This window comes from Calypte anna, chromosome 3 (assembly GCF_003957555.1).
Source record: "Calypte anna isolate BGI_N300 chromosome 3, bCalAnn1_v1.p, whole genome shotgun sequence".
NCBI lineage: Eukaryota > Metazoa > Chordata > Aves > Apodiformes > Trochilidae > Calypte > Calypte anna.
Window position 1 is genome coordinate 70260169 of NC_044246.1, and position 26369 is coordinate 70286537.

At 41.5% G+C, this 26369-nt stretch overlaps 1 protein-coding gene across 1 annotated transcript; it reads left to right on the forward strand.

The window, feature by feature from the left end:
- The first annotated feature begins 1377 nt into the window (after positions 1 to 1377).
- Positions 1378 to 11383, forward strand: CD164 (CD164 molecule). Its single transcript, XM_030447332.1, has 4 exons — positions 1378 to 1698; positions 5819 to 6103; positions 7256 to 7336; positions 8226 to 11383. Exons 1-4 carry the CDS (start codon positions 1572 to 1574, stop codon positions 8384 to 8386), a joined length of 654 nt encoding a protein of 217 aa, XP_030303192.1. The 5' UTR covers positions 1378 to 1571; the 3' UTR covers positions 8387 to 11383.
- Positions 11384 to 26369: the final 14986 nt, after the last annotated feature.

Below are 26369 nucleotides of genomic sequence, written 5' to 3' on the forward strand. Positions count from 1 at the left end.
TACTAAAACTTGCTTTATAGCACTAGCTTGGCTCTCCTTGATTGCAAGCAGACAGGGATGTTTGCCTTGGTTTCCCAACATTTGCCTGTGCTGGCATTGCACAAAATGTTGAGGCAGGTTTATACAAACAGATTTTTATTTGCAGAGTCCACTGTTGATGGTATACATTCACTCAAATGGCATTTGGAAAAAACAAAAGGACTGAGTAGAGGAGAAAAATAGGCAGAGCAGGAACTCGTTTCCATGACAGGATTCCCAAACATCCTTCTCCAAGTTCTCTACAGTGCAGCTGAAGGTGATAGCAAAAACAGAGGTTACAATTTTTACCATACTTCCAGTACTACAGGCATTTCATCGGGGACCTACTCAACCTCCCAGCATGATTTTCCTATCTGTGATGGCACCAGCACTGACTGGATCCCAGCAGGATGAACACACACACCCGTTGCACTGTGTTAAAATCTATGTGTGATTATTATTGATTAATAATTATTTCAACTACTATTATGTACGATCTGCTAAGTTTTCACAGGGTAGAAAAGGGATAGGAAAAGTAGAAGTGAACTTCACATTCACACCTCTAGCAATAGCTTTGTGAGAGCAATCTACCACAAAAAAAAAGCAAAGCGGTGCTGGATGGGGTTGCAAGGGCACAAGAGCTGGTACCCGAGGTGCCATAAGAGCAGAGTATCACGGGGGGAGCAGTTGGGTCAGCAACCCCAAGGAAGGCCGCAGCTCTCAGACAGGCTGCAGACCTGCGCTCCGGGGCCGGGCTGCGGAGCGCTGAGCACTCAGGATAAGGCAGGCCTGGCCGGACAGACGATCTCGAACAGCTTTACCGAAGAGCCCCCTCAGCCTCTTCCCGCCCCGGCCCGCAGCTGCTGGAAGGCACGGGCCGCCATGGCCGCCGGCCGGCCCGCAGGTCAGAGGGAAGGAGGCGCCACACCGCTGCCGGCCCTCCCCGGGACGCCCCTGCCTCCTGGTGGGACCGTCTCGTCCCTCACCGCTCGGTACGACCCCCAGCTAAGCGGTCGTTCGCCCACCCCGGCTCTGGAGGACCAGCACAGAACTGCGGCGACCACCACCACCCACCCCTTACGGTCAGCGCTGGCAAGGGGAAGGAGGAACCCGCCGCACCTCGGCCTCGGCCCCGCCTCCTGCCTGGCCCGCAGCCGATCAGCGGCCGCCGTTCTGCGGCCCCCGCTGAGGCTGGGGGAAGAGGGAAGGAGGGGGGGTTGGGGGGAGTTCGTCACGGGCGGGAAACGCTCCCCTGGGATCAAGTGGGGAAGCGAAGGCAGGGTTCGTTCTATTGCTCGCTGAAGATGGCGGGGGGGGGTGGGGGGGAGTAAAGGCTGGGCAGAACCACGGCACCGCCCCAGCTGATTCGGCCGGCCGGCGCGGCGGGGAGGGAGCGGGGCCGGCTTGAGGAGGGCGCCTCTCCCGTGACGTTGGGGAGGGCGGGGAGACAGCGCTCAGAGGGTGCGCGGAACGGAACGGGGTGTCGGGAAGTACTGACGAGCGGGAGCCGCTGCCGCTACCACCATCTCCACCACCACCTCCTCACCTCCGCCATGGGCCGGACACCTTCGCTCTCCTTTGCCGCCCTCTGCCTGGCGTGCCTGTGCGGGATGGCGGCGGGGGCCGCGCAGGGCCTCGGGGCGAGCGACGGCCCCGCCAGCAACGGCAGCGCGGGCGTTGGTGAGTGCCTCGCGACAGCCCTCCCTCCCCCCCAGCCCCCTCCCCTTTCACAGCTGCTGACGGGGCAGCCCCGCCCGCCCGGTGTTCGGCGGTACCGAGGGGGAGGCAGATGGGGGGGGGGGGGGGGGAGGGAAGCGAGGCGGGCTCCGCGAACCGAACCCGGGTAGGTGGGTGTGTGGGTGGGCAGCCGACCCTCGGCTGGAAGTCGGAGAGTAGGGGGGAAGGGCACCACCGTGGTTACCGGCCGGGGAGCCGCCCTGCCCTCCCTCAGCTGCGCTGCCACCCTTTCCCCACCCAGCGCCTCGGCCGCAGCCCGCCAAGCTTTTTGCCCACTTCACTCGTGGCTCCGTTCTTCCCGCTCTCGTTTTTCCCCTCGCTGGGGTGTATTTGAATGTGGGCGGTGTGAAACCCGTTAGCGCGGACGGTTCGGCACCACCCCCGGTACCCCTCTCCGTATGCAGCAAGCGGTTAGTGGGTGGCTTTGTGTCCACCGGGATGCTGGCGGCGTGCTCGTTTCTTGCCAACTTCGTACGGATCAAATTGCCGGAGTTCCTTATGTAAGCAGCGTTGTTCTGTCGCTGCTACCGGTTTGTTCGTTATCCCGGTGTTAGCCTCGTTATTCGCCCTCTGGGTTTGTCTCGTTTTTTCTGGCTCCGCGATCTATTCGCTAACGTGTTTACGTGGCTAACAACCACCACATTTTGCCGCGTGCCCCAAAAAGCTAAGGGAGGAAGTTGTGCTGCAAGTACTTTAATGGTCTCTGGCCTCATTGCATCATGGCGCTGGGTGCAGCTAAGTGTGAAGCTGTCCTGTAACCTCTGCTTCAGTTCTTCTAGATTTCCTCTTCAGCCCTTCCACCGACGGCGTGATGTAGGCCAGTATCGGGCACCCTTATCGAAACCGAGAACTGCTTGAGGACTGCTAATGAGTCAGATGTTAACAGCCTCTCCGGTGCAGCGGGAGAGGGCAGTGTTGGTTCAGCAGGACAGACTTATCTTAGTGTTTTCCTTATTTCCCCAAAAGTGTAAGGGGGATATCCGAATTTACCCTGTGTAAGAGCCAGTACAATAGACAGGGGACTAAATGTAAGCCTGTCTGTCCTTAAGAGCCGAATTCATGGTACCAGAGTCATTTTATTTCAGGGTAGAGCAGGGATTTGCTGGGGATCTTGCTGCCAACCTATTGAAGGACCCCAAGAGAGCCTTTCACAGCAGGAGTAGCACTGGGAGAACTGACACTCTGCTGCTCATTCTGAAATTAAGAGTTGATTGTTGAAACCTTTTGCTCCTGATCCTTTACTCTAGCACATCTGTTCCTCCCCCATGCTAGTCTGGGAAAGGTGTTATGAAAATAAACTTAAAAGTCCTAGTGCACCTGCTGTTAGCTGGTTGCACTGGCCATCCACTTGTCTCCACAGATGAATTGTGCTAAGTGTGCTGTGTACCAGTGAGGAATTTGCAAAAGTGAACATTGTTCATTAGTCAGAAGCAAGTGTTGTGCATGCTGTGATCTGCCTTCAGATGTATATCCAGAATAATAAATTACCTTCTTTTTTTTTTGTCTGAAATCTGTTGTCCAGAAACTGTCATATAGCTCCTGAAGTGGTTTAGGTGCCTCAGTTCTGAAGGGAACAGAGCAAGTCTGTTGCATACCTCACTGATTCAAACCAGCAAAGGTCTATTCAAATCTTCTACTGTTTCTTGAAAGTGAAGAAATAGCGCCAGTTATTTCTAGCCTGATCCTACAAAAAGAAGGCCATCTGGATTCAGGTTTAATTCAGATTACCAGAATACTGAGTTTAGTTAATGCACTTGTAGTTGTTATCTTGAAATGTAAATTTACTGTGTGGGTTGCCAAAGTTCAGTGACTAGCAGGTTCCCTTCACAGGTGGAAGTGAAAGGTCATCCAAAGGTGCCTGGAGTAGGTGGATATGATGTGAAATGTGATGGAGATTATTCGATGTAAGGAGTTGTGGGTTGTATGTGGGTTTTCTGAGTATGATGCCTGTATGAGTAAGTCTTAATTAAATCTAGTGCAGTAAAATTATAGATTGGGAGAACTTATTTGAGCCAGGTAGTGGATGACTTGTAATTGTGGTTTTAAGGTAATTATGTTTGACTGAGACTGACAAAAAAGATCTGGACTGTTTAGGTGGCCGGTTTATGCTGTGATCAAAATATAAATAGATTGACTTTCGACATATAATCCAGAGACATTTCTAGTAAGGTATGTCAGGTTTCTTGAAGCAGCAGCAGTAAGATGTTAACTGAATGCACAATGAATTTCTGTATTTTAGTATCTCCTATTATAGGCTTAAGTTGGAAGCAGAGGACTTATTTATATACTCGTACTTTGCTTCCAACATATCTCTGGCTACTGCCTTGGTTTCTTACAGTAAAATGAGTAATGTTTCCAATTAGGTATAGCATATCCTAAGAAACATGTCAGCATCCTCATGACAGTTAGCTTCATATTCAATAAAAAAGTGTCACCTGGTAAGTCCATTGTATCATCTGAGATGCAGTAAATAGGTAAAAAATATGAACCTTCCAGTTTTACTTGTTAATTAGCACAGCTTTTTATTCAGTCCTTATGTGTAGGGGCTGGATTGTAGGCCTGTGTATAGTGAATCCTTCATGCTAGGAATGTACTCAGTTGCATATCAGCTTCAGTCTTTTCATTAATATCTGCTTTCTGTGCAAAGCAGATTTTTAGGCTATGAATACTTTAAGGCTTCAATCACTTTTGCAAAAGCCCCTCAATTTAATTGTTCTGAAAGCTGACAAGAAACGGACTTCAAAATAGAATTTTCTGGTTTTAAGATCTAGAGTAGCAAATAAAAATCTGTAATTCTCTGGAGTTCAACAGTAGTGCTAAGGAGACTGGCTCACACCAACAGAGATAAAGGTTCTACCTGCTGTGGCCTATCTTGTGATGAGGGTGGCAGCCCATAAGAAGTAATTCTGCTTGGCTTGGACTTCAGGGTTATTTCTGAAGTTGTAACAGTCTTCTCTTAATTGGGAGCATTAAAAGTACCATTTTTTCAGTGCTTTCAGGGAGCTTGTTTTATATCTAAGGGTAGAATTGCTACAATCTGTTCCTACTAAACTTTCAGTGACATTATCAAGTGATTGTGCTTTAACTTCTACATATTCAAGAATACTTCTCACCTTTAGCTGGCATGAGAACAATCTGTATGCTTTATCAACTCTTACAGTATCGTGGCTTAGCACTGCATGCAGGTATTAATGGGGAAAAACATTAAAAACTGACTTGATGCAAGCAGGACCTGCCAGAATGCAGATTCTGATGTATCTAGCCTGTCACTATAGAAAGTCAGCTCTGGTTTTCCAACATGCTGAGTTGTTTCAAGATGTAAATAAATGCATTTAAATGATCCTGAGCCTTAAAAGCTTCTGGACATAAGTAGTATTTTAGCAGGAAACTTGCTATGTATCAGTGTATGATTAGATAAACCGTTGATGTGTGATTAACTCAGTTAATACAGTAAATTGCAGTTGGCTTCAAAGATTTCTTTAGAGCAGGTGCTGAAGCTGAGAGCACCTACAGCCAGTAACAGCTCAGAAGAGAAAGCTTTAGCTAAACTTTCAGATTCTTGAGGATGCTTTTCCCCTGTACTGCTCCAACTGTCTTAACAGCTTTGATTTCTAGTTGAACTTGATAGGTGAGGTTCAATTTTAGTTGCAGTGAGGTTGGGAAGCAGTACAGAATACAGTAGAAAAATAGGTACAAAGCTTGCACAGTTTGTACAATAGGACTCTTCTTTCCGTTTGCTTTGAAGAATCTTGAGTTACCAGTTGATAAAACGCTGTGCCTGTGGCAAGGTTTTTCATTTATTCACTCACCCAGCTCTTGCTGTTAGTGTGGTGACTGGAACATTCAACTGGTTTGTAATTTCAGACCAAAACTACAATAGAACTTGGTGCTATATAAATTCCCTAAAACTCAGTCTGCTGCTGTTCAGTTTTGATTTTGTTGTGTTGTGTTGGAGTTTTTTTCTTTGGTTGGTTTTGGGGTTGTTTTTTGGTTTGGGATTTTTGGTGTTTTGTTTTGTTTTTTTAAAGTTAAATACTGCCATTAATCTATTTTTATTTCATAGCCTCTATAGTTGATTCACCTTCCAGTACCACCCCCCCGGCGTCTCCTTCCAGTGCCGCCCCCCCGGTGTCTCCTTCTAATGCCACCACCACGGCGTTGCCTCCCAATGCCACCACCACGGCGTCGTCTCCCAATGCCACCACCACGGCATTGCCTGCCAATGCTACCACTACGTCACCTGCCAACGTCACCACCACAACATCGCCTTCCAATGCTACCACTATGTCACCTGCCAATGCTACCACCACAGCGTCTCCCAATGCTACCACAGCTCATACTGCTATAGGTAATACAGAACCCCTGAACATAGAATGGCAGTAAGCTAGAAACTGGTGAATTAAATAAAAGAGGCTTTTTTCCACAGATCGCTGTAGTAGCATGACTACTAAACATCTGATATATGGAATATATAGATGGTTCCCAGGTTTGGAAGAAGTGGGTTTTACAGAGCAGAGAAAAATGCTTCTTGACAGAATAATTAAGGATTGGCTGAGTGGTAGTTGTTTGAATTAAATTAGTAATTTCCATTTGTGAGTTTGATATAAAAATATATAAAATTAAAACATTTATAAAATTATTAAAAATATAAAAATTCATTATAATGAATTAAAAAAAAAATCTCATCTTTGAAAGAATGTGCTGCTTAAAGGAGTTTGGAGCTGATACTTGATAAGGCACAGAACAGCCTGATGTACAGTAGAGTGACATGTAACTTTAAAAAAATCTGCAAATGTTGTCACTTGTCCCAGGCACACAGTGGAATACTGCTTAATTTTTAGTATTACTAAACTTGGGGGTGAGGAAGGGATTGATCAGAGACTCAGTATTCTGGCTTGATAATGGAAGAGCTCTTAGGAGACAGTCTAGCTACAGGTGAGTGTTTGCTCATTCCAATGATGTAGTTCACAGAGTTTATCTCCTTTCTAGAGATATTACATTAAGTACTATTTTACTACAATAAATACTAACTGATCATAAGGGCTGTTTAATTGTAGTCCTTTGATGCTGATTCTCAGTTGTCTTGAAGCTGCTGTCTTGAATCTTGGTCAAATAACAGCATTTATATTATTGCTTGAATGAAAGCCTTGAAATATGCAGTTTAAGAAAAATAGTCCATATTGCAGAAACTTGGCTTAGCACCATGCAGTTGAACATCGAGGTTGTGGGGGATAACAGTCTGAGGTCAAAGAAAGTTTGTACAGAGAGGTGATAGAATCTCCTTGTCTGGAGATACTCTGCAGGATGTGATCCTGTGCAACATGCTGTAGGTGAACCTTCTTTAGAGGGGCTTGGACTTGTTGATCTCTAGAGGTCCCTGCCAACCCCCAGCTTACCCTTGTTTAAGCAAAAGAAGACAAATAATTAAAATGAGAACTTAAGTGCTTGCAGACTTTTTTCTGAAGCTTATGGTGTGTACATACTGTCTTCTCTCATACAGCTAACATCACCAGTGTAACTACACATGCTCCTCTACCTTCAAATGCCACTACTTCAGCTACCAGAACAACCAGTATTCCAGGTAATGGCTACTACTTGCATAATTTAAACATAAAATAAATAGAAATTAGTGTTGCTTTAAAATCATTATCTTGAAAGACTTGACAGCTGGCAACATTAAAGTAGTATTAGTGTATCTGCTGTTGTCACTTCCAACACACTAACTTTTTTGTTCAGGTGATGTATCTATGTAGCAAGGTATGAGAAACAGAACTAGTTGGTGAGATTAAAAATGTGAAGTATTTTTGGCAAATGAAATCAAATGTCTGCTTTTACCAGTTGGCTGGAAGTCACTTGTTAATTCACTCATTTTTGGGAGGTGGTATGTTATTTTTCACTTGCAGCATAATAATGGGATACCTATTAAAAAGACTGGGCTGCAGCGTTTTCTTTCAGCATCAATGCTGATTATCCTATTTTATAAAAAGTTAATTATAGCAAATGGGTGTTACTTCCAGACTTGCATGTGTTGTGGCTTCAGCTGATTTCTTTAACCATAACACTTGGAGTAAAGTAGATGGAATAATTTAAGCAAGAAACTGGAGCAAGGAGCAGAAATTGGAAAATGTGTTTTGAATGTGAACACATCAATAATATACTTCTGTGTGAAAGAGGAAAGCTTTGGCTTTTTGAAGTGCAAAATAAAAGTCCCACTGGGACTTGCTTAGTATTGGGGTCCAGAGCAGTTTGGCTGTAAATAACTCTAGCCTTGTACAAACAGTATTTAATCAGAATTTCAGTATCACTAATCTAAGTGGTGCCGCTGACGTGTCTTTACTTTTGATAAGTTTTACTTTTCTTACTGATGTTAGAATGTTTTGAATAATCTTAATACAAGGCAGCCAGTACTAAAATATGTAAAACTGTTGTGAGCATTGTGCATTTACAGACTGTACTGTGGTGTTCAACAGGTACAAATGCTACTGTGACTCCTGCACCTTTTCAACGCAAATCTACATTTGATGCTGCAAGTTTCATAGGTGGAATTGTCCTTGTTTTGGGTCTGCAGGCTGTCGTTTTCTTCCTGTACAAATTCTGCAAGTCGAAAGACCGAAATTATCACACGCTTTAGGACCTGCCACTTTCTAATGGACTAGTAGCCCAACACCTGTAGTTCACTGAACCAAAATATTTTCTGTTGCTCATGGAAGACAGCAGTTCATAATATCCTTTAAATCTCTAAAAGAAGACTTTAAAAGAATATTTTTGCAACCTTGTACTTGGCAAGAAGTGATATCAATCTGCAACAGGATGACTTGCAATATGCTGCATGGGTTCTAATGGCTGTCTTACTTTTTCCTTTAGCGCCTGCTGCTGTGGGACTTTTTTTTTTCACATGCCAAATGTAGAAGTTCAGAGATTCTTATTCAGTGGCAACACTGTCTTGAGTAGACAATCTCATGATGACTTATTTTGAAGGCTAATTTAATCAGCATTTTATACAGTATCCCTTCAGTCTTATCAAAATGTGAATTATTGGTCAATGACTTCAGGGAGTGAAATACCATTTATACTAGCTTGTGGCTCTTACAGTATGCTGCTAAAAAGGTGAACAAAATTATAGAAATAGATAATGTCTTAACAAAATAACATAACCCGTTTGTTTTTTTTTTACATGAGAATAAAGGTTGCCTGGTGAAATACTGCATTCCAAACAGAAATCCTATGCCCTTTCTGATTATATTGAGGGTGGAAAGGGGATGCAGGGATAATAATTCTAAAGGAGAAATGAAGATTAGTGCCTTAAAAGACTAAAAATTGGTAGACTGCAAAAGCATCCTGCCTATCTCAAAGATAAATAAAACATAAATACTAGCTTTATATAACATAGTGGAATACATGTGATTTCAGCATTCCAATTTAATTTTTTTTTTTACACTAAATAACTGTTCTTTCTTTACCTTTTATGAGAGTGAGGGAGCATAGTACAGTAAAGTCTGGCTATAAATAGCTTTAAGTTGTTACCTTTCTGTTTGGGCCTACAAACACCACCCATAAAACTAGTGATAAAATTCAGTTCACTCCCAGTATAAGAAGGCTAGAACTTACATTTTTACTTGAAATACTGGTGTTTGGGAAGTCCTGAGGCTTTTCTTATTCAAACGGTTCTTAAACTTCTTGCAGTTGATTTCAGGAATTTATTTCTTTTGTGGGTTTTTGGTTTGTGGCTTTTTTTTTGCTTTTTTTTTTCTCTCTTTCCCCTTTTTACTGCATGTCTGCTTGCTGAAGAAGCAATTAAGGATGGTTCAGAGGATCTGCTGATTTGATCCTAGTCAGGATTGCTGTAGTCCTGGGGGTGCCAGGGCTGCACCTGTTTGTTTCTTTTTGCCTCCTTCCTGGCATTAAATTTGTGTTACCCTGCAGCAAAATGGTTAAGGAAATCTGTTCAGCCAAGTAGTGGTGGTTATTTTTCTTTTCCTTGGTGGGATCAGCCATGTGATCTGATTATCAAAGGTATGTCATCTCCACTATAGATTGACTTGAGCACCTGTGACAATAAACACACAGGCAAAATGGAAAAAAAAATGAAAATCAAATGGTGGCTGTAGCACATCATACATAGCTTTTGATTATACCCTTTGATCATCAGTTACAGGATAAATTTTCAGTCTTACTATCTTTGACTTGAGTGGAATTTGGCACCCAATACAAAATTATAGTATTAATTCAGATAATATTCATGGCAGTGGAACTTAAATATGAAGAAAATTAAGTGCACTTCAGTGGGGAATTTTTAAGTGCACAGCATTGCTTTCTTGTGTTCTTCTAGTTTGAATGGCATTGTTTCTATTGTGCTGCATAGAAAACTCAAATTGCTACAAAATTCAGAAGTTGCAGGTACTGTATCTTTGAGTTCATTAGCTTTTGGTTTTCTAAACAAAATTAAGACAATCAGCTCAGGTTAATTAAAACAGCAGAGTGAGCAGCCATTTTCCAGCAACAGTGTGTGTGTGTGTAGGTTAGATGGTATATCCTTGGCCTCATTGTGAAATCACTTAATCTGTCCTTTCTCTATCTCAGAATGGTTTAATTCCATTTATTTGTTTAAAAATATATCCAGGGGCTTGTATCTGTGCTTTGAAGTGAGCAAAACTCTCTTCTAAATTGTGTCAGTTCTCCTTCAGGTCAGCAAAGCAAGCTATGCCTAGGTTTTTTGGGGTTTTTTTGTAATTTTTGCCTCAAAGGGCTATGTTTTGGAAAACTTGCACAAAACTGCTACAGAACACTTCATAGCATGGGAGACCTTGCCACGAAAAGTTGATCTGTAAAATGTTGCTAAAATGCTTATTCATGAGATAACGCTGATCCCGATTTAGGTTGCTGATTAAAGTATGCTGGTAAAGCAAACAAAAAATAATTTTGAAAGTGCCTTAAAGTTGCTTAATCTTTTGCCTCAAATTTTGTTTAAAAGGGATAACTTGCCTTAGTTACTAAATTTTTCTTGGTGCCAGCAATTGCTACTTTTGAAGACTTTAGGAAACCCAGGATCTCTGAGATGCACGGATGCCAATCTGAAAAACTCAAGCTTGTATTCTGTATCAATTTAGTCATGTTCTGGAAGGCCTGCACTACGCACTGCTTGCTCATTAGTTAGCCTTGCCTACAAGGTGTAATACACAGAGAGCTGTGGCTCGGATTGTTTCCCTTTCAGTTGTTTTGGGGGGAGGGGAGGCCATGGATTATACATCTTCACCATATGGTTGGCTGCCTCACTATAGAAAGTAGTTACTCCTTTGTAAAATGGCAGTATCAGCTGATCTGTGCTGTGTACCAGGAAAAAACTTGAAGTATCAACTTGCATTAGTTTCTTGGCATTGTGTTTTGAAGTGAAGGTAGCTCATAGATCTGTAGTTGTATTTTCCCCTAAACCAATTTTAGGCACTGAACTGTAGTGACTCTTCAAGTTATCTGGCTTCTTTTTGAAGCCAACTGGTGCAAATATCAAGCTGTTATCTTAGGAATGTTTTCTGCAAGTGTTGCTGTAAAAGTTTTTATTTTGTCTTCAGTGGAAGAAAACAGAAACCGTTGTAATTGCAAAACCAAATTGATAAATAAAATCTGTTGAATGTTGAAATTTACTTGTAAACTTTCTTCTAATGTGAGCTATCCCAGAAGGGACTGTCTGCTGACTTTCTGGAGGTAAGAGCTGTTTTCCATAGGAATTGAGAAATGCTATAGGGAAAGAAAGAGAATGAAAAGTTTGAAGATCCAAGTTAGCTCTCCTGAACAAAGTACTAATTTTTCATTTGGTGTGTGCAACAGTAATATTCAAATTTAGAATCATCACCCAAGGAATTCTCATTTAGGTGATGTTTTCCATGTTAGTTTAATCCTGTTTTCCCCTTAAAGCCGAAGAACAGCAGTGCATTTATTAAGTTTTCCAGTTGCCACAACCTGTAAAGTTTAATGCTTTTCTTTGTAACAGCAAAGTTCATAATGCTGGATGTCAGCCTATAAGATGGAAGAGAGACTGCAGTCTGTGGTTCCAGGGAGGCTGTTAATAATTGTAGCATCTTTTCACATTAAGCTCTTTGACCTTCATGAAAAATGTATTGCTCTGAGCCTTATTTCTTCCCTGATTGTGTGAGAAAAAAAGAGAATATTAGGCAGAAGCTGCCAGTGTGCAGAACAGAGGGAGTGCAATTCTGTAGTCACAGACTGACTGAACTGATAACCAGCTCTGAGCGAAGTAATCTCAGTGGTTTCACATCTTGACCTCGGTGCTTTTGTGGGTAATGAAGAGTGAATGTGTTGCTGGGTAGTTTGACATAACTTTCTCGTATTATGGGAAATTGAAAAAACTTTAGTAAGGTTTCTGGAAAGGCTGCACGGAAATGGAGGAAGACTAAAGCTTCCTTGATATCTTTAAAATTGCTGTGCCTTGGAGAAACTAATCCATTTAATGGGCCCAGTTGAAGGACTGAATCAGGTTTTTGTTACACAAGTGCAGCACTGCAAGTCTGCTCACAACTGTTCTGCTAATACCAGTCTTGTGTTACTCATTTTCTTTGAAGGTAGTCTTATGGATTGCATTGCTTATGTATTGCATAAAAAATAATCTTTGAGTTTTGCTGTATTAAGCTGAGTAATACTTGAAGACTTTTATCAAAGAGCTGTAATTAGCCTGAGACAGGCCTTTCCTTTTTACTGCTGCAGTGGCACACAAGTGCGTCATACAGATGATGCTGTTCTGCTTCCAAATTGGCATCTGGTTGCTGGAATGTGCTAGAATCACATTTGATGGCTTCTCTGGTGACAGCTGACCTTGGATAATTATCAGTCACCTTGTCATTCATTTAAGGCATACCTTCAAAAGAACTACTGTCATTTGATGACTGATTCTACCACATTCTGAGCATATTGACTTGTTTTGATGTAGCAGCAAACTTAGTGAAATAAAGCTTTTTTTAGTAATGAAGGATAACAGGATTCCTTATTCTAGGAATCCTGTTTCTAAATACTCAGCATGTCTAACAGTAGTTTTTTGCTTAGTGCTTAACCAATGCAATGCTGTTAAGGATTTCCTGAATGTAATTCTAGGTCTTATTTATGAAAAGTTCACCTGAGGTATTGGATCATTCACCTTGACAAGCATCCAGCAACGTAGGTGATGCCAAAAGGCACACAGGTTCATATTCTAACTCGTCAAAAGCTGCAATACAAATCTACACATCTGAAAGACAACTTTGAGTGCTTTACTGGCTAGATGATATAAAAGCAAGCATTTTTCCACACAAGATTGATGCAGATAAATTTTGGTGGATTTTTTTTTTTTTCTGTTTTCATTTCGTTAGGGTAGCATTGTGCAAGGAGCTGCTTCTTCCCTCCCCCTAGAAAGGAGAAGGTGCTGGGAAAGGTGGAGATGGTGACAGTTCTGATGAGTCATCTTTAAACAGGCAGGGAAGCTTCAGTCTATAGGCAGTAACCTCTGGGGGTGAGCACTGCACTGGGCAGCATGTAGCAGTCAAGAGCTGCTATAGGAAAGCAGTTTTAAAAGGAAAAACAAGAAAAGAACCCAGTCACCAGAGGTTTTGCTGCAAGCACTTAGCTGTGCTTTGCAGCACCATGTTCCAAAGTTACTACAATAAAAGAAGGACTTTTAGTTTTGACTGGTACCTTTGCCTTCCTGTACTGTGCTGCACTCTCTGAAGGGAGGACATGCAGTGCTGCATTTGCTTAGGAGAAGGATCTGCACAACTGTCCTGGTTTGGGTCAGGATAGAACTAATTTTTTGTCTTGTAATTTTGCTTTCAGCTAAGTCTCTTCTTAGAAGCTGTACTTGCTGAAATTAACAGCAAGCTACTCGGTCAGTGTCTGCTGGGACTGGTAAGGCTCAGTGTTTATAGTTGTGGCTGGAGAATGTTATGCAGAACCAAGGCCACTGCTCCGTTCTGAGGTACATCTTGTGCTCTGGAAAGAGAAACAAAATAAAGGAGTCACACCTGCAGCCTTTCTTTAGGGAAGATAGGTGACTAAAACTGACCAGAGTATTCCATCCCATACACATCATAATCAGTATAAATTTGAGGGATCACATGGGTCAGACCCCTTCCTGCTGCTTCTCCCATGGCTGGCATCCTGGGAGGATTCTGTTTGTTTGTCTGCCTGTGGTACTGATCCCTGTGATGCTGGAATCCATGTGCTCCTGTCTCCAGCTCTCATCTGTAGCTGACCCTAGGAGCCCAGCCTGGGACTTTTCCAAGGCCTCCTCTGAGCCTTGTTAGTGACATGAGCATTATGGAGGGGAAGGGAGGAGGAACATGATATTGCTCCTCTGTATATTTGTATGTTTAATAAATTTTCCTTTTTCATCATTACTGTTTCATTAAAGCTGCATAGTTTAGTTTTCAACCTGTAAGTCTCTTTCTCTTATTCTCTCTCCTTTGTCTATCAGGGAGGGGGATTAGTAAAGAGCATCTGTTGGTTATGCTGGCAGATGACATCTGTTTAATGCTGGCCCAGCATTAGTACCTAAAATGGCTTACCAGATAACTGACAAGCTGGTATTTAACACTGCATCCAAAGGCACTGAAGCACATATTCATAGCAATGGAGTACAACTGGCTCTTTGATTTCTGTATAAATTGTTCTTCTCATACTTCCAAGATTGCCAGTTCAGTGGTGTTTTCTAAAATGCCCTGGACTGGTTGAAAAGGCATTTAGGTTTAGGTCTGTACCACCCTTTCTTTTCTGTAGCTGCATGAAGACGGTAGAAGACCTGTCATTTAGATATGGCAATAGCCTGTCTCCAATTTTCTCCTTCTATCCACTAGGGACCTGAAAGTATAAGTAATATATAAAAAAAGTTACCAGCCATAGCATGGTGTCAAAAGAAACAATAAATCTTTCCTGAACTACTGATAACTAAATACATCCCTCCTGCTCCTCTAATCAGTTTTTGGAATATTTGAAACCTTTTTTTTTTTTTTTTTTTTCCTCGTGTTTGCAAGCCACATATATCTGTCCCTTTGCTTTTAAAGATGAATCTTCAAAAGGACTCAACTTACTGTTCAGATGAAACCCAGCTGGGTATATACACAAATCACAACTTGCAAAGTTGCTCATTTTGCAACAATATCAGCTTATTCCCAATGCCACCATTACTTACTGCCTTTGGTCTTGCAGTGTTTCCTGCTGTTCTGTTACTGTTCCATCAAACTTCAAAAGATGCTGCTAGTGATCACCCTGCTGAATGGATGCTGAAAGCTTGTTACTTTGGACCCAAGTTGCAGAACCTGGAGTGTTACCAACAACACAGAGTTAAAGCAGAACTCAAGTAAAAGCAAAAGCTGTCATTTCTGGCCTCTAAGCAGAATGTTAGGGTGAAAAAAAAAAACCAAAAACCAAACAAACCCAAACCAACTCAGCATAGTACTAATAGAATAATAGATTGCTTAGTTTGGAAAAAGTGATTCACGGATGACCTTGACATGAAGGAGAACAAGAACTATTTGCAGATAGTTGCGATTGCTTGCAAAAATTATTTGCAACTATGCAATTTTTTCAGCTCACCCCACACCCTTCTCATTCATAGTAATGAATGTATCAGCATTCATTCCTCCACCAGGAGACATCTCAGTGAAGCAGAAAATTCTTGCTGCCCCTGGTCTACTTTGTTATATGTGACTTTGTTCCCCATAACTCTGTCCTGGTCCTGTCAAAAGCCAAGATTAAAAAGGGTGGGTGTTAATGGTCTGTTCCCAGTGACACTACATTCCCTATTCAATTCTAGTCTTCATCTCAGTAGATTTCTGAAAAGCAGAGGTGGAGCCTCTTCATGCCAGCACTTCATCCACTAGAAAAAGCTCCACGGAATCAAATGTTATGCTTGCTATTGGCCATAAGGTGATTTAAACCTGATTTGTATCTATGTACAATGTGGTGTTGCTATGCCACTTGTTAACCTTATGGTAACCATCCCCACTAGCTCCAGGGAAAAAAGGTGAGGTTGTTTTTGCTGTGTAGCTGTAATCCTGCACTTGTTAATTGAGACAGTGTTCATCCTCCTTCTCAGGTATGATCTAAAATGTTTCAGACCATATTGGTTAGCTGCTTCTGGCATTATTTCAGGGTGCATGTCCAAGGGACTCTGGCTCTGATGCAGCAGGAGAGCAGCTGGCAGATGCCCAGAGTGCAGAACTATCCAGTCCCGTCCAGTCAGACTGTATCCAGCATCCATGCATCCTGAAGCAGGGGATAGAAGGAACTGACCACACAAGCACCACATGAACCCAGAAGGAAGTGCAGCAGCTGTTTTACATAAGTGAGACAGGCCTTGGTTCAGTGCCTTTGAGAGGGACGAAGATGGTGGAGAAGGAATGGAGAATAAGCTAGAGGACACAGTTCAAACTGCTAATCTACACATTATTCTTACAGAGTGGCTGAAGTCTTAGTCTTTGTGGGGGATTCTTGGAGCTGACATGACCTGTTCCAAAAACACATTCACCATTATAGTCAAAACAGGGCTATTGCAAGTAAGAGTTGCCACCCTTATGCGATAAATTTGGCCAAACTCTGTAGGTATGAAGTCAGCTTAGTGGCAGAGTGCTACTTTCATTAATAGAAAAGACAGATTTTTACATAATGCAAGTCTGGATTGCCTTATGAGAAGCATCAAAAATTATAGCAATTTAATATTGACTTATTACCTGAAAAACAACTCCTTGTATTGGGGGACAACATTTCTGTAGTCTTCCTCCTACCGTTTTGAAGGGAAAAAAAAAATAAGCCCATCACAGACCCTTACAACATCAATCTGCTATTACCAATAGAGGAATAAAAAACATCACAAGTAGAAGAGGTAGCTACAATATACTGCAGAGTTTTAAGAGAGATCCTTTGTTGAATGTCCAGAAATCCAGGCTCCTCAGCCAATTTTTCCAGCTCTGCATCATGTTTAACAATGGTAACTCACTGCAGGAAAAAAAATAAAATCTCCTGTTGCAGCTCTTTTCCATGTGCTCAGTTGAATCATTGTGATTTATGTTTTGCACCAATTTTTCCCTTCAGCTTGATTGGTTTAAAGGCAGGCAAACCAAGTATATTTATGTATTAATTAAAAATACCTCCCTGTTTATTTCCCCACATTTGTTTCATGTCTTTTCTTCAGCAGTGTGCTAATAAGCATCTCTGTTTCCTTTGGCAGCAACAGCTAACATTTTCTTGCAAGAAGGCAACTGTAATTAAATGTGGAGTGCTTTATATTCTTCAGGGCACAGAAATGCACCATGAAAGATCATTGGAGTTCTTCCTGTTTACTTAATATACCAGGAACTTAGGAATCACCCGTCAACTTGTTAACCTGAATTTATCAGACTGACAGTAGGATTTTGATACCACAGAGAAAAGCAGCAACTTCAGGCAGGTAGGAACAGCAATCCCTAATCAAGCTTTTTAAGCTACATGAATTACAGAAGCATTACGGTAAAAAGTTACCTAAGAAACAGTTGAAAGATTTTTGTTAAAGGTTTAAGTTCTAGGTTAGGTAAGTTAAGAGCTAGAAAGCTCTCACTGGTGTTTTAAGAGCTGCTGAAGGTACCAGCAGTCATAGGCACATAACTAATTGAATTATGAGGGTAGAGTCTTGTTCGGCTGCCCCACACCATTTATAAGCAAGCTGTTCCAACACCAGAGCCACTGATGAAGCCTGATTTCCTACAACTTGGGCTTCTTTGTTTCCTAATTGTCTCCTTCCCTAAATGAAGCTCCCCTCATATTTCCCAAGCTATCCCTACAAAACAAAAGACAACACAAGTTATGAATTAAAGTTATTAACTTGGGAGTCAGTGTTTCTTGTGCTGCTTGAGCAACTGTAAGAAGACAGCTTTAAAGTTTTCCTCAAGACTGTTTTACATCTTTCTCTTCTTCCTAAGTTCTTTCATATATTTAGCCTAAGCTGCCTATTGCTTCAAAGGTTAAGGAGGGATTCAGAGACATGGACACGTAGCTCATAAAACTTCCTTAAAAAAGCAGGTTACCACACAGCCCATCCTTACCTGCAGTCACTCACATTCCTCTGGGAAATTGCAGCTTCCAGGCCATAAACTTGACACGCAGTTCATCAAGGTGCTGGAAAGCCTCCAGTTTTAAACTGCACTCTTGGGTTAACTGTCTTCTTATCTAAAAGATGGTAAAAGGATTAATAGCAGCAGCAAAAATTCATCATCTGACAGCCCCAAAGCAGGGAGCTAGATTTAAAGGAAAAGATGATGTTGCCCTGTGCACTCCTGAATAAGAGGCCATCCTTTCTTGTTGATTGAAATTACCCATAATTATGGCTTTGCTAAACATATCAGTAATAACTCTGAATGCAAAATATGGCACCAATAGTAGCATGAAACCCTAATTAGACAAGACCCTGCCTCCATTTTCAGGCCAGAAGTACATGATAAAAACAGCAGCCTTGCCTCTCCCAGACTCTAATTTACAAAGTTTAGAGATACAGAGTTTGTTAGTGTTAATGACCACATAGGTGACAGCTGAGACTGTTCTGTGACAATAAACCTTCCACAGCTGCAGTTGCCCTTTTCCTTCCTGCTCTCCTAAAGCCTCATATTTACATCTCTCATCTCTTGAAGAGTTCTTTTGTAAAGCAAAGCAGGAGCCCTATCAAAGATGGATACCAATGAAATTAATGGTCTTACATGTCTGCAGCAACTGCTTTGGCTGTGTAAAAGTCTCTGGCATGATTTTGGTTAAAAGAAATGCCATCAGCCTGTGAAATTATTCCCAGCAGAATGGTGTTTGTCATCCTGACTCTGGAAAACAAACAGAGTGCTTTCACCTTGATGCTTTAGAAGACTGAAGACAGACAATACTTTGGTTGGCTTACAGGAGAGGCATTTGGATACATTTACAAAGTTTTTGGGGTTTTTTTGTTTGTTTGTTTTTTCTAGACAAGAAAACAAAGGCAAGGAGACTTTAATGGCAGCAAAGCTGCCAGTTAATAGATGGATTCATCTAGTTAAAGTCTGATCAAGTGGTTTCAAATAACAGTTTGGTCTGCAGACTATGCTACAGAAGAATCACTGCACATTTCACAGCCAAGAGCCCACTCCTCCAGCTATGCTAAACACAGAGATTTTACTTTCTTGGGCAAAGCAGTTTTTAAAATTAGAAGTAGTTAAACGTCTTTTACAGGAAGATAATCTTTAAAGTGGATCTGGTTATTAAGTTACACTAAATCAATGATTAGCAATGCAGTAACAGATTTAAACTCAATACATCAGTTCACTAGGATGGCATGGCCTCAGTGAAAACAAAAACCCTTTCTGTGGCCAGATGGGATTGAAACAGTCCCCTTCCCAATACACTCACTTGGTAGTCCAAAATTTGGGAAACAGTGGTAAGGGCAGAAGGTTTATGTCAAATGCATTGCAGATGAAGCAAAAAAACAGCAATTTGTCAGCTGGTGTCAAGGTAGCAGAGCCTTGTGTGGGAAATGTTGTAATGAGAGCCACAGGCACTGCAGAGACAGAAACATGGCCCCAGCAGGATGCAGAGCCCAGGTGAGGCTCCAAAGCTCCCCATTTTGTCAGGTGACAAGGGCAGCAGATAGCAGAGGCCTGGGGCACATCCCAGCTGTAGGACATCCCAACAGAGGATGCCCAGCTGCCCAAAGCCTCCAGAGCCAAGGGAAAGGTTGCTGGTTTTATCGTGCACTTCTGGCCTGAAAATGGAGGCAGGGTCTTGTCAAACACTACACGACCATTCCCTGTGCACCCTTGCCTTACACAAAGTTTCAGGCAGTTTACCTCTCCAATAAGGAGAATATTACTTTCTAGAGCAAAGAAAGTATCAGGCTCAATGGGAAGCTCCTAAGAAACATCAGAAACACAAGATGCCATTGAAAAATGGAACATGGTACAAGGTCCCCAGCAGGCAGGGCCCAGCACAGTGCCAGGGCTCCTGCTGCAAGACCCTGGTCCAGAGCACTTGGCAAGCTACTTGGAAGATATACTCACACGCAGTCAGATGATGTAAAATTTGGGACATTTCTCCAGAAATGCTACTGTTTCTATTTTTCAAGTCTGTGTTTTGAATTTACTTGCTGGACTTCTTTTTTGATGGCATATTTCAGAAGTTTTGTCGTTTTACATGCTTAAGCATTTCACTCTCTACTATTTTTCTCCCATCTTGTCAATCATCTTCTCTGTGTATGCAGCTTTTGTAGCACTGAGTATTTGTCTCTTTTTTGGCTCTTTTGTCTTCCTCTGTACTACTTCCAGCAGCATTTGTTTCTACAACATGCAATCATAAAAGTTTCAGATTTAGGTTAACTATCCCTCAGTTCCCATATACACCTTTTTAGATTTCCTCTTAAACCTTGATGACCAGTCCTCAGATGTTGTGCCCACCTGAGCTGAATGAAGAGAGACCTGATCCTGCATGGCTTGGTTCTGGAGGTAATGAAATGTTAGTATCAAATATGGACTATCCTATGTTCTTATGAAAGGACAACAGTTAAACCTAAACCCAAAAGAAAATTTGGGTTGTGAGAATGGGAAGGGAAGGTGGAGTGGGAACAGAATGTTGTATTTACATCATTGCTTGTTAGAGAGAGAAGCCCCAAAACTGTATTAATGTCTAGAACTCATTCATTTTCAAATAAAAACAGGGCAGTTGCTTCCAATTTCCTCAGTCTGCTATAATTTGCTTTCCACAGCCAGCCTCTGGTCTGCATGTGGAACTTGTTTTCAAAGCAATGTATAAACAATGAAAGAGAGGGGATAATGAGCACAACTTTTCCAAACATTGCTGTTTATATAAGATTTGTAGAGACAGACAGTAAATATGGCTATGCTTTGGAATCTGTACTGCAATTGAATGCAATGGTATTACAAGCCAAACATCAGGTCAAAACCTTCTGTATATCCAAGGGGTTTGGGACTGTCTGCTATTTGTATACAGCATCAACACAATCTCTACTAAGGAAAGAAATCAGGAAGAAGAGAAAGAACCAGAAGCTGATGTTAGGATTTAAAAACCAACAACGACAAACCCCAGCTGCTAGGAAGATGGTAGATGCAGTGGGTATTTTGGAAGTAAATTGACAGCCTGTCAGTGAAGAAAACCCATTTATCAGCCAAACACAACTCCATGCTGGTGAAAAATATGAACACAAATAGCTAAAAGCAGTCACAGCCCAAACATTTTCCATTAGGGAGCTCTCTTAAGGCTTACTAAGGTTGGCATTTCATAGAATGATAAGCTCAGAATGGAGCGAGCGAGCCATCAGATGTGACTTTTTAATATCACGTTTACCTCAGTTACCCTTGGACTAGAAAGAGCAAGTTGGTTTGGCTGTCTTTCCCAGAAAAGTACCCAGTCTTGACCTGAAGATAGACTTAATGTCATTTCTACAGTTAATTACATTTTGAAAACATTGTTTCTAATTTCCCATTTTCAGTTTGTCTCACATCTTACATTCAGTTTGCCTCTTGTTACACCTTTGTCTGAGAGCCCATTAATACTTGCTATTAATACCTCTCCCAACAAATTCCCAAAGAATTCTCTCCCTACAGCTCTGTGGCTGTAAACTGTAAGCAAGTTGCTCTTCTTTCAGAGAGGCTAAACAGATTGGGCTTTTTAAGGGCCCTCAGCTAGAAAGCATTTCCTGCAGCCCTCAAATAATTTTCATTACTGCTCCCTGCACTCTTACTTAATCTTCTTTAAGTTGTATACCCTGGAACCAGCAGTAGTATTTCAGTATGTCGAGTTACAAACCCATTTTTAGTGTATCAGTCTGCACTATTCTCTTTTTTAGAAACTAAAAGGTTGCAGCACCCATCCTTTCTTGTACCACGTTACACTGCCAGTCACCTGTCTGCTACACCACCTGTCCTGTCCAAGTATGCATTCACCCTCTTCTCTACAAGTCCTGCTTTCTTCTTGTTCATCTATTCAGGCACTACAATGTGTTTTGGAGGGATAACCAAGTTACTGAATTATCTACATTATTCTGCACACCTCCTCTGCCCACACTGTTACTCATTTAACGTGCGTTATCAAATTCACTAACATTTCTCCCTAAACATGTCATATAGTCTATAATTTTATATTTATTTCCAAGCCATTGACAAAAGTGTTAACTACTGATAGTTCTGCTGCCAAGCCCTGTGAAAATCCATCAGAAACCATCTTCATTTAATTAATTTTATATGTCCAAAAATCCTTCTTTCAATCCATTTAACATTTTTACTGATACTGTATAATACTAAAATTTAAGATATGAAAGTTAGGCACTGCTAACCCAAGTGTTACAAGAGCCTTTCAAATATGTATTACATCTCTAGCATTATGTTTATCTATCTAACTTGTAATCTTCTCAGTGGAATGAAATAAGGTTGGTTTGACAAGACTTATTTTCCCTGCAATCATGGTGCTAAGCATTAAGTACATTGCAGATGAAGAGTGTGCTTTTTGGTTTGACTTTGAGGAATGGGCCATTTTATCATGTGTAGCCATCTGTAGAAGTGAGATGGAGCTTGCCATGGGATATATCCATGAAAGTGTTCAAATGAAAGAAAAACAAAACGTGATTAATTTGTTTTGGACTTAATGACAACATCCCTGAATGTTTCCTTAAAATGTAATGATTGGGTGGAAGATTAATAGCCTCAGGATCTGCAATTTACTTTTTTTTTTTAAATTATTCTTTGCAGAATAAAATATTAATAGTGTCTTTTCCTCTTCTGAAGCATATATCCAGCACTGCTGATGGCACATATAAATGTAATGTCTGTAGCTGTCATTTTGCTATGTGGCTCAAACCTTATCCAAGATGCTACACTTTTTTTTTTTTTCCATAGTTCTTTCTACCTGCAGAGGTGAAAACACTAAGATGGACATAAAATACACATCCAGCTTCAGTATTACATGGTTAGTTTTGAATCCCTTTTTTCAGGAGCTGTTGAATTCAGATACCTGTTTATGTAGATGTCTCTAGCTTGTCATTGCCTACCTGAGATGTTACAAGAGCTTTCCATATAGACACGAGTTGACCCTGAAATGAAGTCACCTCTTATTCTGCCATCTTCTTAGTATTCAGGTTTTTTTTTGTTTGGAAGAGCTTCCTGTAAACAGAAAGTACATAAGAGTAACAATGATGAGAGCGGTGATTTTCTCTCTTTTATACATCAATGGGTTTGCTGAGATGTAGATCTCACAGAGATTTTTATCAAAGTGAAATGTAATTGTTCCTATTTTCTAATAAAAGTTGGATATTTTTAAGGCAAAATGGGGAGAGAACAGGGTGAACAACAGGGATCCTCTAAAGGGGAAAATGTAAGATAATCTGCCGGGTCCTGCACTTTGGCCACAACAACCCCATGCAGCGCTACAGGCTGGGCACAGAGTGGCTGAGAGCAGCCAGGCAGAAAGAGACCTGGGAGTCTGGATTGACAGGAAGCTGAACATGAGCCAGCAGTGTGCCCAGGTGGCCAAGAAGGCCAATGGCATCCTGGCCTGGATCAGGAACAGTGTGGCCAGCAGGTCCAGGGAAGTGATTCTGCCCCTGTACTCAGCCCTGGTGAGGCCACAGCTTGAGTACTGTGTCCAGTTCTGGGCCCCTCAGTTCAGGAAGGAGATCAAGGTGCTGGAGCAGGTCCAGAGAAGAGCAAGGAGGCCGTGAAGGGATCCAGCACAAGTCCGTGAGGAAGGGCTGAGGGAGCTGGGGGTGTTCAGCCTGGAGAAGAGGAGGCTCAGAGGACACCTCATCACTCTCTGCAACTCCCTGAAAGGAGGGTGTAGCCAGGGGCCGGGGGGTCAGTCTCTTTTCCCAGGCAGCTATCAGCAAGACAAGAGGGCATGGTCTCAAGTTGTGCCAGGGGAGGTTTAGGTTGGATATTAGAAAGAATTTCTTTACTGAGAGGGTGATCAGGCATTGGAATGGGCTGCCCAGGGAAGTAGTGGATTCTCTGTCCCTGGAGATATTTAAAAAGAGACTGGATGTGGCACTCAGTGCCATGGTCTGGTAACTGCAGCAGTAGTGGATCAAGGGTTGGACTCGATGATCTCTGAGGTCCCTTCCAACCCAGCCAATTCTATGATTCTATGATTCTATATGGGTACAACTGCACATCTTTATTTAAATTCACATGTCAGCAATTCAAGGTTTTGTGCACAAATAACTTCAGAGCAACCCAAAACTTGATCTTTCTTATGCATTAGAAAGACCTGTCCATCTACTAATTTGTTTATTCTTTCATTATCTCTAAAGTAAAAATGTGCATGTTTGTTTTCCTTCTGGGCAGGGTCTTTTTGTTTTTTTCAACCACAAACATCAAAATGTATATGCACATTGCTATGTCAAGCCCAGATTTAGCAGTGCTTTCTCTTTTTCAAGCCATTTAAACTGAAAAAAGCAAGGTCTATTATCCTCTGAACTTTGAGTGGAGGACAGTGAAATACAAGTTCTTAGATCCTCAGTATCATTCCAAAATCAGACACAAGAATGCTCTGTCTCAGCAAGATGAGCTGATTTCTAATTTTAAAAAGCCATTTCACCATTTATTTTTCTCACTTTCAGACTTTTAACTCCTGTGAAGATAGCTGGTTTTTCTTATTTAAATCCACATATTTGCAGTAATTCAGTTAATCTTTGACAGATCTGTTTAACAAAATATTTTAATGTATCTCCCTGATACAGCTGAACTAAGTGCATGCACATCCAGTTTTATTTGGGTTTAAATCCAACATGCACACTAACCCCTATTTTTTTTTCCACCCTGTGTTAACAAATATCCATTCTGCCTTTCCTTTGCTTAACATATGCAGTTAATCTGTATAACAATCAATAACCTGTTTATTCCAATCTAATCAGCTTCATTTAAAGCAGTGAGGCACTTTCTTTTCCATCCATCTTCACGTTAGTTTAATTTAGTAATTTCTGTGCTTCATCTTGTATTTCTGTAATTAAATTAATGAATCTCATGCTGTGTTCTGCTTTGTTTAAACAGATACCAATTTAAACAAAACAAAACAAAGAAAATCTCAGGCACCTCCAAGGTCAACAGCCTCTCTAGTTTATTTTCACTTCATGTCTGCCTGCCTTCTTTTTCATATGTTTTGGTCAGCTGTGAAGTAGTTTATTTTGATACAATTTAGTCTTCCAAGTGAACAGGAGAATTAGGAATTCCCCAGGCTACTCGTCCGTTCTAGATTGTTGCTTCAAGCAGGAATCAGGGATTTGTTTCATGCTGTTAACATTTGAAGACCACCCTTATCCCCATAATATAAAGAAGAAAAAAAGTTTCAATTTTTTTACCTAAAATCTGCAGTTACCATAAGGTCCTGTAGTCTCGCTGAGTAATCATGAACCTGCCCAATCTGACCATTAGTTTTGCCAAAAATTATGCACTATTAATGGATGAAATGGTAGGGAAATGCCACCTGCTTCTCTAAGCTTTGCAGAATGCTTTTCAGAATAAGCTTCTGAATGGTTTGCATCCAACAGTTCAGATTCTTTAGTGTAGAAATCAGCCTGCAGCTGTTCCTGCTAAAGAAGACATCAGTAGGAGTAGACCCACAAAGATTATTTCCCCAGGAAGAAATGTGTGGCTTGGAAGTAAATGTGATAGTATAAGCATCCAGCTATTTGTATTTCATTTTAATTTTCAAATGCTCAAGCTTTGTAGTTTGAAACTGTGCAGCCTTTGGCAATGAATTTCTATTGCTGTGTCTCCAGGGAAACAGGAAATGTGAACACTGCCCAAAAACTGGGGGGAAAAAAAAAAAAAAGGAAGAATGTTATCCAAAACAGCAGGCAGGTAGATCTCTCTGAAATGAAGCCATGTTTATAGTCATAAATACTATTATGGCAAATGGGGATTCTGGTTCATACCATATTCAGTAACCTGGTTCACCATAATCACAATGTCCTTAATAAAAACAAAATTAGTATTCATGAAAAGTGATGGAAAGTGTAGTCATGAGGTTTTCTTCTTCTTCTTTGTTCAAAATAACATACTTCATCCTGAAAACTGGTCTTTAAGGCAGAGGAAAGCAATTTCATTTAGCAAAGATCATAGAAACAAGGGTTACAGAGGACCACTAGGGTTCCTGGACAGTGATGTTTCTGCACAGAAGCTCTACTATTCAGTGTCAAAGTCACCTTCCTACCCTTTGTGTCCCACATTGGTTCTATGGGCAGGCAAGTCTCTTCCTAATTTCATCACTATGGATCTGAACTCGGATACCCTCCCTTTGTTGCCTGACCATGTTTGTGTTCATAGCTAAGCCAAGCAAGACCAAGTTTCTGATAATCTCCCTGGCTTTCTTGCATAACAGGGCAGCTGGTTTGGAAATCTCCTCAAGTTTTCTTCAAAAATCAACCAGCTTTCCTCAGCACTTTTCCCCTCTTGGCAGTTTCTCAGGTATTCTGCCCAGCAATTCCCTAAATAAGTTACAGTCTGCTCTCCTCAAGTCCCAAGTCCTAGCTCTGCAGCATGCTTATGCAACCTTCTCCTGATCCTGAAATCATTTCTTAGTCACTGCAGCCTCAGATGACACTCACCACCAGTTTTTCTCTGTTTGTGAGCAGCAGGAGGAGGAGT

Excerpts from the sequence above, each read along its gene's own strand:
- CD164 (XM_030447332.1), top strand. The coding sequence starts at position 1,572 with ATGGGCCGGACACCTTCGCTCTCCTTTGCCGCCCTCTGCCTGGCGTGC. Across the intron at positions 1,699-5,818 it reads CAACGGCAGCGCGGGCGTTG|CCTCTATAGTTGATTCACCT; the intron begins GTGAGTGCCTCG and ends TTTATTTCATAG. Across the intron at positions 7,337-8,225 it reads CAGAACAACCAGTATTCCAG|GTACAAATGCTACTGTGACT; the intron begins GTAATGGCTACT and ends GGTGTTCAACAG.